This window comes from Opisthorchis viverrini, assembly GCF_000715545.1.
Source record: "Opisthorchis viverrini unplaced genomic scaffold opera_v5_73, whole genome shotgun sequence".
Lineage (NCBI taxonomy): Eukaryota > Metazoa > Platyhelminthes > Trematoda > Opisthorchiida > Opisthorchiidae > Opisthorchis > Opisthorchis viverrini.
In genome coordinates, this window is record NW_008751729.1 from 645,301 (window position 1) to 662,903 (window position 17,603).

The 17,603-nt window shown below is 43.7% G+C and overlaps 1 protein-coding gene across 1 annotated transcript in view; it reads right to left on the reverse strand.

Moving 5' to 3' along the window:
- Window positions 1-1,238: 1,238 nt before the first annotated feature.
- Window positions 1,239-17,603, reverse strand: part of T265_04423 (hypothetical protein) — a gene marked incomplete at both ends in the record, with an annotated part of 36,535 nt that continues 20,170 nt past the window's right edge. Inside the window, 7 exons of the mRNA XM_009169168.1 lie at window positions 1,239-1,474; window positions 3,443-3,668; window positions 5,022-5,214; window positions 8,765-8,924; window positions 9,634-9,841; window positions 14,358-14,422; window positions 15,117-15,178. Of these exons, the coding sequence (XP_009167432.1) occupies window positions 1,304-1,474; window positions 3,443-3,668; window positions 5,022-5,214; window positions 8,765-8,924; window positions 9,634-9,841; window positions 14,358-14,422; window positions 15,117-15,178 (1,085 nt within the window). The remainder of the gene's footprint in view (window positions 1,475-3,442; window positions 3,669-5,021; window positions 5,215-8,764; window positions 8,925-9,633; window positions 9,842-14,357; window positions 14,423-15,116; window positions 15,179-17,603) is intronic.

Here is a 17,603-nt window from a genome sequence, read left to right on the forward strand (position 1 = left end):
TAGCTGGGGCGACCAAATATACGGTTGCAGGTGTATCCCTATCAACAGTCTGGTCATTCTTAGTGCTAGTTAGGATAATTAGTATCACATCCAACTTGAATTGTGTGCCCTTGAACATAGCCAGTGTCCACTACTCGTTAACCTGATACGACGCACAATCAATATCTTGAAAATACAGAACGTACTCCTAAATGGTAGAGTTGGAATCTTCTTTGCTGTGCATTAATAACCGTTGTGGACAGGTAAACTGTTATTCCAGGTTATTCCAACATAGTGAGTCTGAGTCATTCCCGAGATGGATGCGCGTACACAAACTAACACTCCAAGAGTGAATACGAGTTTTTGCCTGCAAAAAGTTTAACGAAACAATCGAAAGGCGAGATGTCCGGATGTCTTATAGATACAGGACTTCCTTTCGGCTCTAATTCGTCCCTTTCTCTGCTAGGAATATTGTGAAAACCCATTTGGTTTGCTGGAAGAACTACAAAACAACACCATACATCTTGGTGCGATAAATACCAGAAACAAAACCATTGAAGTGCTACAGATCGACGAAAGTAGGATTATGAGTTTGATATACGAAGACAAAAGTCACCCATGGGTTCGTGTAGAGTATGAAAATCTTGGTGGTACTTTTGGGGCTATGCAAGGATCTTAATTTACGGTCCAGTGAAATGCTAAAACACGAGGAACAAGTAATTTCCACGATATTGTACGTTCAGGGGCAAATTCCCTCATAGAAATCTAAGGGGGTCGGAACATCAAAACCTGGCACATTCGGAAGGAGGTAGTCTTGACAGACTTGGGTGTGTCTTATTGGTACTAGTTTAACCCAACAGAGATGCAGTCCATATCTGTTAAACCATACGGAGGGTGAGCGCCAATATTTGGATGAAACAGCATTTGCTATGCCACGGTAATGCGGCAGCAGCTAAGAGGCCTACGAATATCACAGAACTGGATTCTGTAAACAGTTGAGTCACGAAATATTTACCATGCTCCAGGCTAAAACAAAATGAGCAGTAAAAAATTGATCGAATCGTTAAAGTGAGCGTTCACTGGGACAGAAGTATTGTTTGCAGTGGGCAGACTACTATCAACCTACATTAACACGGAAGGTTAATTTGGGCAAACGAGTTTAGCATCTTGGAAGAATCACAAACACGGCATCCAGCCGATGAACTGTGGTGATGTCTCAAGGGTGCCTTTCATCAGTGCATAGAAAAACCTGACTCCAAGTGCAACACAGTGAGTAGAAAGAAACTGGCACAATACTCTATGCGACTTTTGGTGGGAAAATGTGCTATGCTGTTAACTTCAAACAAACCTGCATATACTCAATGACTGTTTGGCTATTGGAAGAGGAGGATAGGGTGACGGCATTGACTGTACCAGGTGAAGGGGATCCGGTGTTGGGGGATGTTTGCAGTACGCTTCCAACGATCTGAGGACGACGGTTTGTAGATGAGGCGGGCTGTAAAGAACAAACCAAAATATTGTTTGTGATGATCAGGTTTGTCTACTAATGGGAAGCGTGTTACCGAGGATTTGGAAATTAAAAATTCATCAAAGTCTCGTACGCCATTACACTATACTGGAAGCCCAAAGACAGCATGTCCAAAGTGAACGCATCCACCTATCTCCAGATCTTGAAAACTCCAAAGGACTTGTAAAGATTTCAGTGATTGGGGACACGACTGAAGATAAAGTAATGGTTTACTACCTTATTATTTCAAACAATTGAGAAAAATTCAGGGATAAAATTAGCTTCCAATAAGGAGTTGCTGAAAAACAGACACACAAAAGCCGGTGAAATCAGTTACTTTATCTTATGTCAGCCTACATTCCTTAATACAAGCTCACCTAACTGCAAGTTCAGCATAGGTCAATCATTTCCCAAAGAAGAATGCACTGCTGAATTCAAGCTTCTAAAATGGATATTTGGCTTTACGTTTGTACAAATGGAGCACCCCATAACTTTAGGCTGGATCATGACGAGAGTCAGGTCATGACCAACCAATTCAGGTCATGAACAACTTATTGTTTTCGAATACTTCTTCCTGAAACAGTAATTGCTCATGACGAGATTCAGGTCATGAATACTTCTTCCTGAAACAGTAATTGCTCCCCACCTTAAGATGCATGCGAGCGGTCAACATGAAAGCACCTACTGAGGGTTGAACACAAGCCGTACAGTTGAGAAGGCATGATAACGTCCAAATGATGCTATCAATAAACTGAACTACATGTTAGGACGCAACAAAGGATTGCGGTAACCTTATCACAAGCAGGCCAGATACCAGATTGATTGAAACACGGGGAGTATATCTGACTGATGAGCCGAAAACAAGGCGAAACCAGCGAAGGTTGTTGGCCACTCCCAACACACATAATCCGCAGATAACAAGTTAGACGTTTTTCGACTGCTGATACTCAATAAAAGCAGTGCAGACAGCAGTATGGCTGATTGAAGTGCCCAGCCTTATCCCTCTTCAGCTGCTCTTAAGATACAAAAAGACTGTAGCAACTGAAAAAAATTAAATGTACACGGTCTATGACCGACAATGATCAACAATACGGACTGTCTCGCAAACTGAAAGAGGAACTAAAAGTTAGGCCTCTTTCACAGCACAGAACGAGAGGGTTGTTGATCTATTCAAATCAGTCTGATAAACATTTGACAACATAAGGAGAAAAATTACACCGAACCCTCACTGATCATCCCAGTATTAACCCGGTTGTGCACCAGGGAAGCATATGAAAATGGCCAACATGAGTCCGATGTTTCGGAAGAAACTACTCAGACACGTAGCTAATTGACCAGAACGAGACCTAGTAGGTGGATGGTTTTCCCATTTAGAATGTTTACCTCTAAATTCATACGATCGAATAATTCATATACGATAGTGATAGGTCTTAAAATACTCGTAGTCTAGGTATCGTTCAGCTGTAGTACCCTTTCTGTGCTTAGCTGCCATGCCGCACGAAGAAGGCACGAAGACTGGGATAATACCACGTCGTCCAAGCCTAGACAGAGAAGTCGAGAGACAGAGGTCGGGTTCGAACCACGGACCTTCCGGTCAGTGAATTCGCGCTCTAGCCAATTGGTCCGTCTTGACCCCGTCTAGGTATACAAGCTATGAGCTGTGTATAATGCGCATAGCGGTTCTAATTGCCATTTACAACCATCAAAAACAAGGATAGTAGGGGACATATGCGTCGGTATAGCTGTTAAAACTACGGCGAGTTGCGAGATTTCCTTAGTGTGCTTAAACTACATGGAAGAGTCTACATCCGCCTATGGACCAGGGACATTAGGAAATCCAACACGAATAATTCGCTTCGGAAGTCTAAAGTGAAAAAGTAAGGAGGTGTAGGATTGTATTCGCTCAGCATGCAGAAAGAAAAAAAGCTGTTCTGCACATAACATAGCAGTACGTACGGAAGTCGGATTGTGCTGCTCCAACTGGGATTCCACAGAAAGCTGGGATGTGAGATCTGTTGAAGCTGGATTTCTCAAGTGCTTCACCTGTAAATGTAGCTGTTGATTTTCTTTGAACAGAGACTGACATCTGTTCTGTTCAAACTTAAGTGATGCATCCAGTCCCGCCGTATGGGTCTCTTGTTTTTCCAAACGCTCTTGAAGCTTGCTTACTTCAGATGATAACCTGGAAGAAAAAAATATCGAACTGTCTAAGAAGGCGTTGGGTAAATTTCAACTGACCGGCAAATGGCTATATATCAAGATGAGATGGGATACACATAGAGAACCAAAATTCGGTGTTTAAAGTGGTACCACCCACCGAAGTACCATTTAGTACTGTTCGACATGAAAAAAATGGAGCATCGGAATGTACGAATCCTTTAAAATGCCATCGGAATTAACAAACACATCGTGAGACTTTATCTTTTGTGGATCCAAGTGGCTGTGCTCGCTGGTAATATGATGACAGTCAGAAACTACGGTGGAACAACGCAAAACACACCCATTGATTGGTCGATTGAACATGGGGCGTAAAACGGCTGATGCTGACGAGCAGGGAAATACTTTCGTCTGGTGTATAGAGGCCTTATGTACTTTGAAACACTCAGCTCCTGGGTAGGGTTCAGGGTCTACATAACAAACACAACTGTACGACAACAGCGGACCATCATAAAAGAGAGGTACAGCTGCATTCAGTTTAGTTTGAGTCTCCTGTCAAAATCAAATTTATGTGAAAATAAGACTGGTTGTCGAGTACTTCGTCAAATTGTGCAACCCAGGCGACCAAAAAACTTGGTATACAAACGGTTACTTTGTAACCTTCTCGCTCTCAGTTCTGACCGAGATTAGAATCTACAAAAGTGGCATTTCGAATCGTCTCTGATCCCCTAACGATACTCCGTTTTGTTTGAAGTATGCATTTTTCCTTAAATCCACATTCCATTATTTGTCATCGGTCCGATTCGTCCATTTCCAGTTATATTCGTTTACATCCTCTGCGAAAGCTGGCGTTTTTGTAGCTTATAACGACCCCAGCTAAATGAAAACAAACACCTGAACATATCTTGAATGCCGATTGTGGATGAGCTCTCTAACTTGATGTTACCATTGCACTAAGCAATTTCAAAGAGCACAGCTCTGAACGACTTGCTTCCTCAGCGTTCACCTATCAATTTGATTGTGGGGTGCAGTGACTGTAAACAGCTACTACGAAATTGAAAACGATTTTTTTCGATAAAAGGTCACTAAAATCTTACGTCCAAACGCAGCACAGGGGTTAGCATGCCTGTGACGTGATGAGATTGGCATATAATAAGACCTATCTTTTTCTGTGATTTCAAACCCCTATACGGTTGTTGAGAACTTCTCGACAGCAACTTTATGAGTGCCGTGTAATGCGAAGAAAATATAGTGCGATATCTCGAATATCATGCCAGCTAGAACATTAGGCCACCCTTATGTGGCACATTTAGTTGGAGATTTGGTTTTGTTATTCAGTTCGTAATTCGTAAATGGCCGAATTTCGCCAGTAACCTACCTTTGTTCGGATTGCTTGTAGTGGTCAAGGGACGTTTGGACTTGGGACAACTCTTCGAGAAGCGTTGATTGTTCCATAACCAACTTGGTGTTACGTCGCTCCAGAGAACTACTCCTTAATTCAGCTTGCTTCAGTTTTTCCACACGTTCAGATTCACATTGTTTGGCGACTGCTAGTTCACGTTGAGCTTCCACTATGGGACATAAAGGATAAACGTCATCTATTCAGACACCATGCAAAGAGAATGCGGTAAAGGAGCATGAATAGTTAAATCCCTTCCCCAGTTCTCTGCCACACAAATTTAGTTGCACTATAGGCTGCTACAAATAGGCCGCTTGTAAGCAGAAAGGGGCACTTTCAGTTGGAAGGAGTATACCATAAAAGGGTATAATAAGAGGAGCAGTGGAAGAATTTCAAGTATATAAAATCGAAATCCTCCAGCTGTACCACCCTTTCGGTGCCTAGCTGCCATGCCATCTGGAGGAAGCACGAGGGCTGGTATACTGCCAGGTTGCCCAAGCCTAGACAGGGGAAGTCGAGTGGCATATGTCGGGTTCGAACCGCGGACCTTCCAGTCATCGGTGATGTGACTCAGTGACTAAGCATCCCCTAGCTAGATTGAAAAGTACTAACCATGTACCGGTTGGTGGGCACGTGGTCACAAGCATGACAACCTGAAACAGTTAACTTCAGGGTCACATGTGACCGCTCCTTCGACACCCACCTGATAAATTTCAATGAGAACGAAACTGTTAGTATGCATGGCACTCCCGATATATATATATATATATATANTATATATATATATATATATATATATATATATGAGCAAGGTAGAAAGGCATTCTTTAGTGAACGTTCTTGTTCCGAGTGCAATACTTATGCGCGGGCTACTGTTAACATTCGACACTTCTAGTATCGATGTTTCTTCAGTAGGGTCGTCAAGGGCATATTATGCACTAATGCAGTGCGACTTATGCTGCCGTACGGATCGGAAAACATCCGAGTGCAGAAAATCTGGGAAAAAATCCCAGTGTGACCATCGGTATCCCCAGAGAATTGGCTAGGTTCTCTAGAAATGACGGATAACCAATACCAAGACACATCAGATTGTTTTAGAGAAGAGTAACTCAACCGCGATGGACGAGCTACTCATTATTCATGAGTTATGCTGACCAAGACATGCATTCCGAATGTCGGAGGATCGTCTACCTGATATGGCTTTTTTGTCAAAACCCGAACTGAGTGGAAACAAACGGGGCGGACAGTCGATGATCTGGTAACGAAGTATAAAAAACTTGACCAAAAAGTACCGCCTCCATGGATGGGGACTAACCAACGCTTAATGACATGGCTCAAATACAGTCAGTGGAGCTTCAACATCAAAAAAATCGCTTTATCAAGCAACTGCAACAGTTGAACACCAATTGACTCCAGTGACTCGCCACATCTTCCATGATCTCTCATTTCTAGGTAAAAACGCTTGGAAGCACTGATGGCCGCATTAAACTCCGCTGGCTCATCGCAACGAGCTAAACAAGATGAGTGTTTCTGCCTAAGGGTATCTTCTGGAGTCGTCCAGAATGACCGGCGAACATGTGGCTGTTTATCAAAATAGCTGCATTTTGCACATTGGCTATCCAAACTTTTTCACATTTTTGTGGCCCGTGGGTTCCTTATCACATACGCTACCGTGCCATCATGTTCAGGCCAGCTTGTAGCTACACAGAAGTCTCTGCATATGTTCCCGTCCATTTTGTATCGCGATTACATAGGCAATGGCGGTTTACATTTAGAATCACCTTCTGCTCCGTGCAGGTTTCTTGTGGTTTAATTACAGTGATCAGGCATATAATGGATCAACCACCGTTGACCGGTAGATCCATTTCGCACGCCGCGGTATTCCAACTGATTGAAATGCATTCATAGAAGCGAAAATATCCACTTTACTTAACAAGGGAGCCTTTGTTCATATGGCGCCGCTGTGCCATGATCTATGGAGAGACGAGCTGCTCTACTGTTCATTCATATCAGATACCACCACATCCCAAATCCCATCGGATTTCTTTGTTTTTAAACCAACCAGAGATGTCGTTGGTCCCTGATCGGCGACCGCATATCCAGCATATCCGCTAAAAAAACTCGATCTTTGGAGTAATGTTCTGTAGCAGTCAGCTAAGTACACATTCTCGGGTGACTTCAGTTTGTGCACTTGCTTGTTCATCTCCGCTGCCACCTAAGAGCTGCTCCATAACAGTTTCAACAGACTCTCTGATGTGTACTATTGGTCGTCACGTTGTCCTGTTCACATAAGTCATGCTCATAGATGCAGCTTCGTCCAATTCGGTCTCGGTTCTTCCTACTGTGGTTGGCGCGTTGGGCATCAACAGAACATTTACTAGTTAGCTCAGCATCGCCCCATAATACACAACAAATTAATTCAGATACACCAAAAGGATGCGGCACCTTAGGTAGCAAAGTTAGTCATGAGTTTTGTACGCTACGTGCAACGCTGCTCAATAACAACACACGGACGCACCGCTATCCTACTCCGCATGAATGTTACCATACCTTAAAAAAGGAACTGTCAAGCTCAACGAAGAACTCAATCAGAGCACCTACCTTAATCTATCTGTCTTGCGAAAACCAATAAAACAGCAGCTTCAAGTTTTATTAGATGTATCACTCAAAAGACATCCACAGAACCTATTAACTTACTCTCCAAGCTTACATAATACTGAGTGTGGTCACTTTTCATGTTTTGAGCCGGCTGCTTATGAGTGCCGGTTGTTTAGAACACTACTCTATGAAGCAAGGAAAATATGCACAACTGATGGGCCAAAGTAGATGGCGAAGTTCCTGGAACGAGCCTAACCACAGACTATTCACAGCAGATTATGCGAATACACGATATGGCTAAGCCAAGGGTGGACCGCGTTTCTACTACTGAAATACAAGACAGTTCTTTCAGGATTACAAATAAAGGGCGATCATATACTCGTACACATGAGACAGAAACTAATGGTACCTTGGACTGCACTTCTCCTGACATGTAACCGATAAATACTCATTCTAATTTAACCTTCAAATGCGAACTTACTGTCATAGGCATCATCCTCCGGTTCGCTCGACAGAAGGTAACATTGTCTTTACGTTCCGAAGTACTTGAAACGAACCATGAGATAACCATCAAGCTACCGATGAGCTGCCCGGAATCCATCATCCACAACATACTCCAACAGTAGTTCATTTTATTTCCCCTAGCTAGTCACTAACAGTTCTGTTACGCAATCAAACACTCCGCGTTCGAGAATCGAACGCTACGATGCTGATTAGGTTGCGGCGACGGGCTTTGAGTGCGTACAAGGTATTGGCGTTAAAACTCGGTCCACCTTGGCAGTGACTTCGAGAAGTTCCTTCAACCTTGAATGTATGTTCTACGTAAAGTGGAAAAGTGAAGGAATCTAAACGTCTCGTCACCGTTTTGACCGAAAGAAATCTAAAAGGATGTGGAAGCAAATATTCTGGACACTTATAGTTTCGGACAACTGAAAAACGGGAGTACAGGTGTTTAAGTTAGGGAGCGAAAATACTGATTTTACGTCAGTCTAACTTTTCAAATGCCTTCAGCTAGACCAAGGTGAGTTGAATATCAGCAACCAGAACTTCTACGACTTGCACTCTAACTGCAGAAAAGAATGATACAGCTGAGGGAATTTCGATTTGTGTACGTGAAGACATACCAAGTCGCAGATTCAGATTTCGTTCCGCCTGTTCCCAGGCTACAGTCTGATTGGACAAGGAGGCTTCAACTGCTTGTAATTGGACTAAAGCTGGTTTGGCGGCCGATGTGGCCATCTCCTCGAGGTGCTCGATCCGGGAGTTCCGTTCTGCGACGAGATTCTGTAAGATAAAACGGCCAGCCAATATGATAAGAATTCTGATCTACCGAGCCATGCTAAGCCCCCACGCATGCGAAACACACGAAAGAACCCACCCATCAGAAACAGAACAAAAATATACACAAATGTGACCCGATAGACAGTGACCTATACAAGTTAAGGCCAATCGACCGGGCAATGGGTACGAGTGCTGTTATTATCATTACCAGCAAGGTTTTCGGTAATCTCCCTTCACTACGTCTGGCCAAAAATGCTACATAAGGACCAAGCCGGTAGTTCAGAGGAGCCACCAGGGCCTAGCAACGAAGATACTACCAGCAAAAGTCTACAACCAAGCGATTCGTAGATCTGGCACGATGGAGAACGTGATATTCCTGGAATTCCCGAAAAAAGTATTGAGACAACCATTATGGAAAGTACCGAAGAATTGCGCTGTTTCACCCAAATTTTTAGCATCCATTTGATTGAAAGGAAAACCTTTATGGGCATCTATAGGGTCTCATAAAGATTGGTTCAACACATGCTGATGCGAACGGGTCCTCCTGGAATTGCCAAAAATGGTGTCCGAAACAGCATTTGTTACCTCTGCAAAGCTAAGTCAAAATATGCTGCGCGGGAATGTTGAAACGATACGTCATTTGAAGCTTATAAACCGGTACAATATATTCTCTGTTTGTCATCGTTGAGATGCCATTGTTATCCAATGGTACCTGGTAATAAATGCGTTCCTCTCTCCACTGTTGTGCCTGCCTTTCATGATTGGATTTGAGGGCACTGTTCTCCGTTCGCAAGGAATCCAACTGACTCTGCAGTTGCCGGCATGATTCGCGAAGAGACTGTTCGTTTTCTGTGGCCCTGGCTTCAGATTCGGCAAGACTTTGGGTTTTCGTCAAATCATCTTGAATGGCCGAAAGTTCTCTACAAGTTAGTATAACAAAAGGGAAAGAGATACGGTAGTGCAAAGCCTAAAGGGACATGTCAACAAAATCTAACCTCTAAATGAACTGGATATTGTAAACAAGATTGCACCTGGTAACCATCTCATCAGAGTAGATTCGGACCTCCACATATTCAACACCAAAGGGCCGAATACAGACATCTACTCGGTACTCGCTGTTCTAGTGTGGTTGATTTGAACAGGGGTAATATCCACACAAACTAACTTACGCTTCGCATTCCGAGATCTACGGTATAGCTCGACAGGAGTAGCGATTCCGAGTTAAGAGGCAGACATGTACCATTGCTCAATCGTCGGTTCCCACCGTTGAATTCTCTCCGTGTTGGAGCTAATTCCTCAAGTGACCCTCTCATAACGAGCAACTGAAGCGAGTACTGCTTGAAGTCGAAATGCCACTCAACCAAAGTTACTATGACACCCTTTGATGGTATCAATAGCGGTCTTGAGTAAATAAATAAACGATTCACCCCTCAAAGGACAATTACACACAGAGAACAGCTGCTCTTCGCCACTTTCTGAACCAGATTTCGTCCAGCAATATGCTTGGGTATCCTCGCATTGCTCCAGTATGGGACGACCGTTATTTACGGCATACCGAAACACAACGGAACTTTGGTATAACAAACGTTTCATCGTCGCGCTTTTCTATCAGCAGTTACCCCTGGCAGCTGCCTGCACTGGTCGAATGAACAGTCGTTTCCCTACGGTGGATAAAACTGTGCTGAACTGTACACACCTGTGTATTTTTTCTTCGTTCGCTTTGATAGGGGAATGTTATCCAGGAGCGAGACCTGATTGATTACACGCCACTAAGCGTTTGTGCTAGCTGGTAAGCGGAACGTCTGTAACGGAAGCTTATCGAATGAAATATTCTCGTGTTTTGTCATCGTAGTTTGAATGCAGATTCAGTGCTCATCGAAGCGTATTCTACGGCAGCAGAGCATTAGTGCTCAGCATTGATGTTATGCTGTCGATGATGATGGTGATTCTGTAAAGACTAATTTATCCGGTGATTCCGGACGGTGGGATCAAATCCACTTGGTCGGCGCCGCATAAGAAGAGCCTATCCTACTCTGCCGGTTGGACGCGAACGATAACTAGCCAAACCAATTCACGTTCCACCCCAGAGAATTTCCTCTTTAACTGGCACACAACCCTTCACTCCTACTTTCAGAAGCGAAATAAACCCGAATTCACCACGCAACTTTCGTGTTGGTTGACTTTTGACAAACCAGTGTCCTCTTCTTTCATCTTTAGTGGTCTCAATATTTCAAAAACCCGTCTTATTGACTTGCAATAGTCCAGCAGCATGTCACGATTACTCGTCTTTTCTAGTGGGCCAAATTATCGATGTTCTGTTTTTAAAAGAATAGAATATTCATCTGCTAACCAACATAACCTCACAACAGAACACTACGAGAGGTTTCATACGTGTGTTGAGAGATTTCCGGTTTGATGGAACCAGAAACCAACTATCACCAGGTCACTCTCGCTGGTTCGTTTCATGGTTTGCTACGATACAAGTAAGTTATGTGGTAGATCCTATCTGTGGTATTTTAACAACACTTTGTCCGAGACTAAGTGATTCAGTTTGCAGGGATTTCCGTCCATTGCTTTTTCATCACTCTATATGCAAGTGTTTGTAAAATTACCAATGGTCTCTTGGAGGCCATTAACAACATGCTCGGAATTCGCTGAATGCTCGGTGAGTCGTGATGACTCCTCTCCACATGTTTTTCCTAATAAAGTTCACCTCATTTCTGAACGATAGATAAGACCCACGAGCTGCTGTGTTTGGTTGAAGTTCTCTCACATGTGGAAAATCTATTGGGAACTGTTCCACTGCTCTACACTGTGAGCAAGGTTATATGTAGTGGCATGAAAGTCACGTATTCATTTCAATCAGTTTCCGGAAATCGAAAGGCAGAAGTAACAATATGATCATTAGTGCAAGCATAATTGTCTTTCGTGTGTAGTCTCGGAGTGTGCTTTGCGCGGTGTGGTTTACCGAGAGGAAGTGACCCGTTTAGACAAGTATCGAATTCCATAGTGAGCTATGTTGGTTGTAGATAATTTTGGGAAAGAAGTGAGCTGTTTGAGGGATAGTAGGGCAGAAATTTCTAAACGCCTCTGCTCCGTTTAAGAGGCTTCGCGTATCAATCTAGCGGTAAGTGTCACTGGATCGAAACAAAATGGTCTCTCAAGAAGGTCCTTATTCAAGTTTCGGGGAAAACTGCGCCATAGTTCAACCAAAATCAGGATGAACCAGAGTGAGCCGTAATTCGGAAGCTCCAACACCATGGGACCAGCGGAGACATGAGAAGCACACACACACAACGTATCCTTTCAGTAATAACGTAACAACACAGTAGTATAATAGTCATGATAGATATAGCGCCTTAGATACTACATGTTTCATCTCAATAATCATAGGTGAGGGCTGCCGGGTCTCGAACAATGAGATCCTTTATTCGTGGGAAGCACACGGTAACATCATCTCCATGTGTACACAGCAAACGTGTAATTTCCCAACATCGGGTACTAGTCTCATGCTTGAACATTTTAACACTGTTGTTGATCGAAGTGTTCTTTGAGCTTTATTTTGTTATATAAGCTCCAAATTGTTTCAAACCTAACTGCCAAGCTCGGTGAACAGGGCAGTGGCGACCGGATCAACAACCAGTAAACGCCCCCGAGCTATGAATATTTCGACGCACTGTTAAAGTGGAAAATGCATGTGGCTGTGAGGGCCTAGAGGACAACGTGAATCTGCTTTTCACATCTAGATGTTATTCATCTCACGCGCGGTCCACTAACTTCACTACTCACCACGTGATGAAGTTTCACGTCATCTTCTGAGATTCAGTCCATTTTTGAGCAGGCATCCAGGACCACAAACGTCCATTTACCTCTGATTCGGTTACCCATACGTTGCGCACGTTACCCACGATGCTCAGTTCGAAAGGTTGTATATTATAAGTGTAGTAAGCAAATACCGCAGATCTGTCCAGGGGACACAGGTGGCGGAATTCATGGTATCTGACGGATATGACCAAAAACCTAGGTTATCATAGGTCGTCATGAAATATATCGTATGTCGAAGAGCCATTTGGAGTACTTCGGTTCTGCTACTGGAGACGTAGCTCTTGACGTGGAGGTGGACAGGACCTCTTCAGATGCAAACATCAGTAGAACCCCATTCATCCTATAAAATCTTCCTATAAAATATCTCTGGTAGTCCTTCGGAGGCTACACCAGTTCCTGCGGATGGATTCACTCTCAACGCACTTCCACTCATAACGCACCGATGTCACTTCGACCGGTGATGAAACGTTTGCAACCGAATTGACTAGTTGAGAGAACAGGTCAACGGGCATCGTGGATTCAGCGTGATCAGTTTCCGTATTTATTAAATTCTTGCTACCGTGGCTGTATACACAACATCCAGAATGTAAACCCTTGCACAGTCGTAATGCCAGATTGCCTTGCACACCATAGGTAGCGTTGATCGGTTTTTAATCTTGGTACGATCTCGCTCCAGTCTTTTATTTAAAGATGGGATACGTAGGATACAAATCCGCTATTACCACGTACATCTGAAGCCACCGGCCAGACCAGTGTCAGCAACCAATAACCTGCCAACAAAAAACGCAGTGTCACAAGTCCTTGTAAGATCCATCTGATCAACAATCAGCCATAAGAGATCCAGTCGGCGATCAGCGATAATCATCCGACCTGTTGTTCTCTTTCAGTAAAGAGGAATGATAGTGTGGTTTGGTGACCCCGTTTTTCTGCACGATAATATTTTGTTGTCCATCTGATGAGCTAACCGCTCCACCTGCTGTCTATAAACCAAAGTGTCCAATTTTCACGTTGTCGATGTGCGCACCACCAATCACATGTGAAGGGATTGTAGTGCGTACAGGATCACAATATTGTGATTGGGTAGCCTCCTACGCTGCTCTGTGCCATAACTTCCATCGTACGCGTTCTACCGCTTATGTCCTCTAATTCGCGTAAGTTGAAACGTCGAGATGAGCGCTGCAGTGGTTCCCATGTTTCCATCAAAACTTGTTAACAGCGGGATCAAAATATCACCCTTCTCGTGAACTTAGATTGCGCAAGGTTGGTGTCATCTTTGGAAGAAATGCACCAGTTTGTCCGTGCGTTAACGAGCGGCGATGCAACTGCACTTCGAAGGAATGTGATATAGAGTGAACCCTATAGACTTCAATTAGATTGTTGTACAATCCCAAATATTCAAAAAGCCAATAAAACAAAGATGACTTTCAGATCATTCCTGACTTTACGAAAGTGTGAATCCGTAAACCAGAAAAAACTCTGCCGGTGGTCTCGCAAGTCGTTTCTTAGGAACCGGACTTCTCGGTTGCACCTCACTAGCTGCCCCAAACACATGAAAAAAACGTTATAAAATTAGCGCAGTTCATCAGTGGAATAAACACAAACGTGACCAACCGTTTCAATTTAACCATCTCTTCGTCCTGGGCTTTCACCTTGGATTCCGAGTGCAGCAATTGTACCTGAAACACAAGCGAGCGGGTATCGACATGTTTCACAACGTGTAATTCATTTCACCTGCGACAAACTTATGTATTCAAAAGAGGATGATGGGCCTCATGTAGCTGGATGTTTGGAATCCGATTACATCTCTCCTACAAGTGACACATGAAATCCAAGATAGAGTGTGAGTTGGTGTGAACTGGATGTAGCGAAACCGGACTGGCGTTCACAGAAGGTGGAAACTGTACCGGAATAGCAGCTGAAAAAGAGGATTCAAACCATGGTCATACCTACTCCAGCTACTCAAGATTTAAAGCTGGTAAGGTGAAAAGAATAGGTGAAGAATGAAAGCGGCAGCACCTAACCTACTTCTTATCGACGCTTGGTGTTTCGATCATCCTTAGACCAAACTCAGGCAAACTGGCGATACTTAGGCCCACGTACTTTCTACGCGTTGTACAACAGCCGAAAGAATCTGGACAGAATTGATTGCTGATTCGAGAACGATTCAACGAAACTGACACTAGTTGGAAAAGGATATATCACACAGAAACCAGCAGTACCGGTCGCCTGGCAGTAAGACAAATAGCGGATTATGAACCACGCTAAAAAAAAACAGATGGAATGAATCAAACATGCTAACTAAGTGAAAACCAAAAACATGTATCATCTGGTGTACTTTCTTCGCTGCCTTCCAGGAGCAACAAGTCTTACCTTTAGGTGTTCCCACTCACTTTCCTGAGTTTGCGTTAGTTTGTGCAGATGGTTGAGCTGAGCTTTAGAACGAAGAAGTGAAATAATACCATGTCAAGGTTAAAACTGAGACCAATGACAATATGTGAAGAGAGATTTATGAGTTTGGAAGCACAAACTAGCGCCAAAAGCTATTCGTCACGCCCAAGCTCTGTAATAGACATTTGTGTTACTGGATATATGCATCTGAAGAATAATCCAGAAAAGAGACGAATCGACATAGTTCCAAAGTTGACAACTTATCACTTATTACATGCCGACTTGAAAAAAGCTCACTACCGATCACTTTACCGACGTCTGTGTTACCGCCGTGCACGTCAACTGGAACCATGATTTCCAGAGCCCGAATATGGTAGTGGACTGATGTGTGTATGTTACCACCCACTGGGAAGAGAACCGAGTTTGATGGACACTACCGCTGATAGTTGTCAAAAATGCAACTTGTGCAGTTTGTGGAGTCGATGTAAACCCCCACGATTCAGCCATGATGGACTACGTATGAGAGGCACTATATCGGGTTGAAAATCAGTGTTTAATGCTTTACTATAATGATGAAAACAAAAGATAGTTGACTGGATGTGTATTGCTGATCATTCCTGATGAGGGCGAATCGGTTAGTTATTTGAGTACGAAAAACATTCGAACTGGTCTCACTAATTACACACAGGTTCGGCTGTTCAGGCAAGGTAGTTTTTAAGACAAACAGCGGGAGATTCCAAATGAAAAAATGCGCATTATACAATCTGCTGTGAGTGTAATCCCATATGAGCTGGACGGTTGCCCCGGAATGTTGTGCAAATGGAGTTTGGCAATAAGTAAACGGTCATGTTAGAACAATGAGCATTCGTTCCATGCTTGAGTTTAACCTGCTACTTTGTACGGGTGCAGTGCGGATCGACTTGCTGCGGTGTGAATGAAATGGGAAAATCGGACTGGCCGGCCATTGACAAGTGGGATGAGGACATACCGAAAGGAAAAACTCATATCTTTGGTGGTATTAGATGAACAAGTTGATAGCGACAACTACTGAGCTGGAAAGAGCATAAGTATTGTTCGATGGCGGATATTCAGTCACAGCACGTATGGTTGATCGGCTGAGTTCAACAGAAGAGTCGGCCAGGCATATAGATCTGGTTTGTCCGTACTACCGTTCAGAGGGTTGAGACTATTGGTGTCTCAACTTTGCTTCAACTAATGGTTCTCAAGCAAAGAGAAACTCTTCCTCCACGGGTGAGTTTCAGTGGGTCGAGTGGGAAACGTAGGCCATAGATTCAGGAAAATACGACTGAAAGCTGTTGCGTGTTGCCTCTAATTGTCACGTGATACCCGTTCTTTCTGTAATTAAGGTTGCTCTTGTCATATACTAGTTCTAATGACCATGTGATCAAAACTTTTCAGTTGTTATGCTTTGGTTTTTTTCCATACTTTTTCGCCATTGGGTTTTTCTTGCTTATCTGGGTTTGGAGTAAACTTCTAGAGAGAAAAAGAGGTGTTTTCAACACAACAACTTGCGAGTGAACAATGGTCGTATTTGTCCTGCCCGCTGTGGGTTTACTCCGTGAATATGTATGTGGTCTGAGTGCGTGTTCCACTGAATAAAGCCTTCTAGGCGTTTTAACAATCCGCATCGATCGCCCCATCACCGCTCTACTCAGGACCGTCCAGCTCTCATCACAAAAGATCGACAAAAGACAAGAAAGTCGAGTCAACCGAGCAGTCTACCGCATGAAAAAGTCACATGAGGTGATGTGATCATGTGTGGTACTAAATTAGGTGATGATGTATAACCTTACTACATACTGATTGTCCGGTTAAGGTTGATGCTTTCATACTGTGTCTGCTCAAGGTTGAGATAGCTCAACGATCCGGGAGCGAGCTCACTGACCGCAAGGTCCGTGGTTCGGACCCAACTTCAGCATCTCGACTGCTGCAAACCGGCAGTATCCTGGCCCTCGTGCCTCATTCCGTTGGCATGGAAGCTAGGCACCGATAGGGTGTTACTGCTGAACGATTTTTTCACTGTGTCTGCTCGCGCATCCAGAAGGTTTGTACGTCAGAAGGGGCTCCGCACAACCTTACAATTGGTAGTGCTACTCTTGGTGTTAGGAATGATCTCGTCAAGCTAGCCATTAGGATTTCATTTAACTGACAAGTAGTTGAAAATGATTAAAGCTGCTATGCCGTTGTGGCACATCCTCTCTCGGAGTCAAATTTGATCCGGAAGGGTTCGTTCTTATTTTAGAATACGGCATCCTCTGCTGGAATCGGGAATAATAATAATAATCATTCAGCTGTATCACCCTTCCGTTGCCTAGCTGCCATGCTACCCGAAAGTTGCACGAAGGCTGGGATACTGCCAGGTTGCCCAAGCCTAGGCAGGGGAAGTCGAGAAGCTGAGGTCGGGTTCGAACCACGGAACTTCCGGCCAGCAAATTTACGCTCCAACCA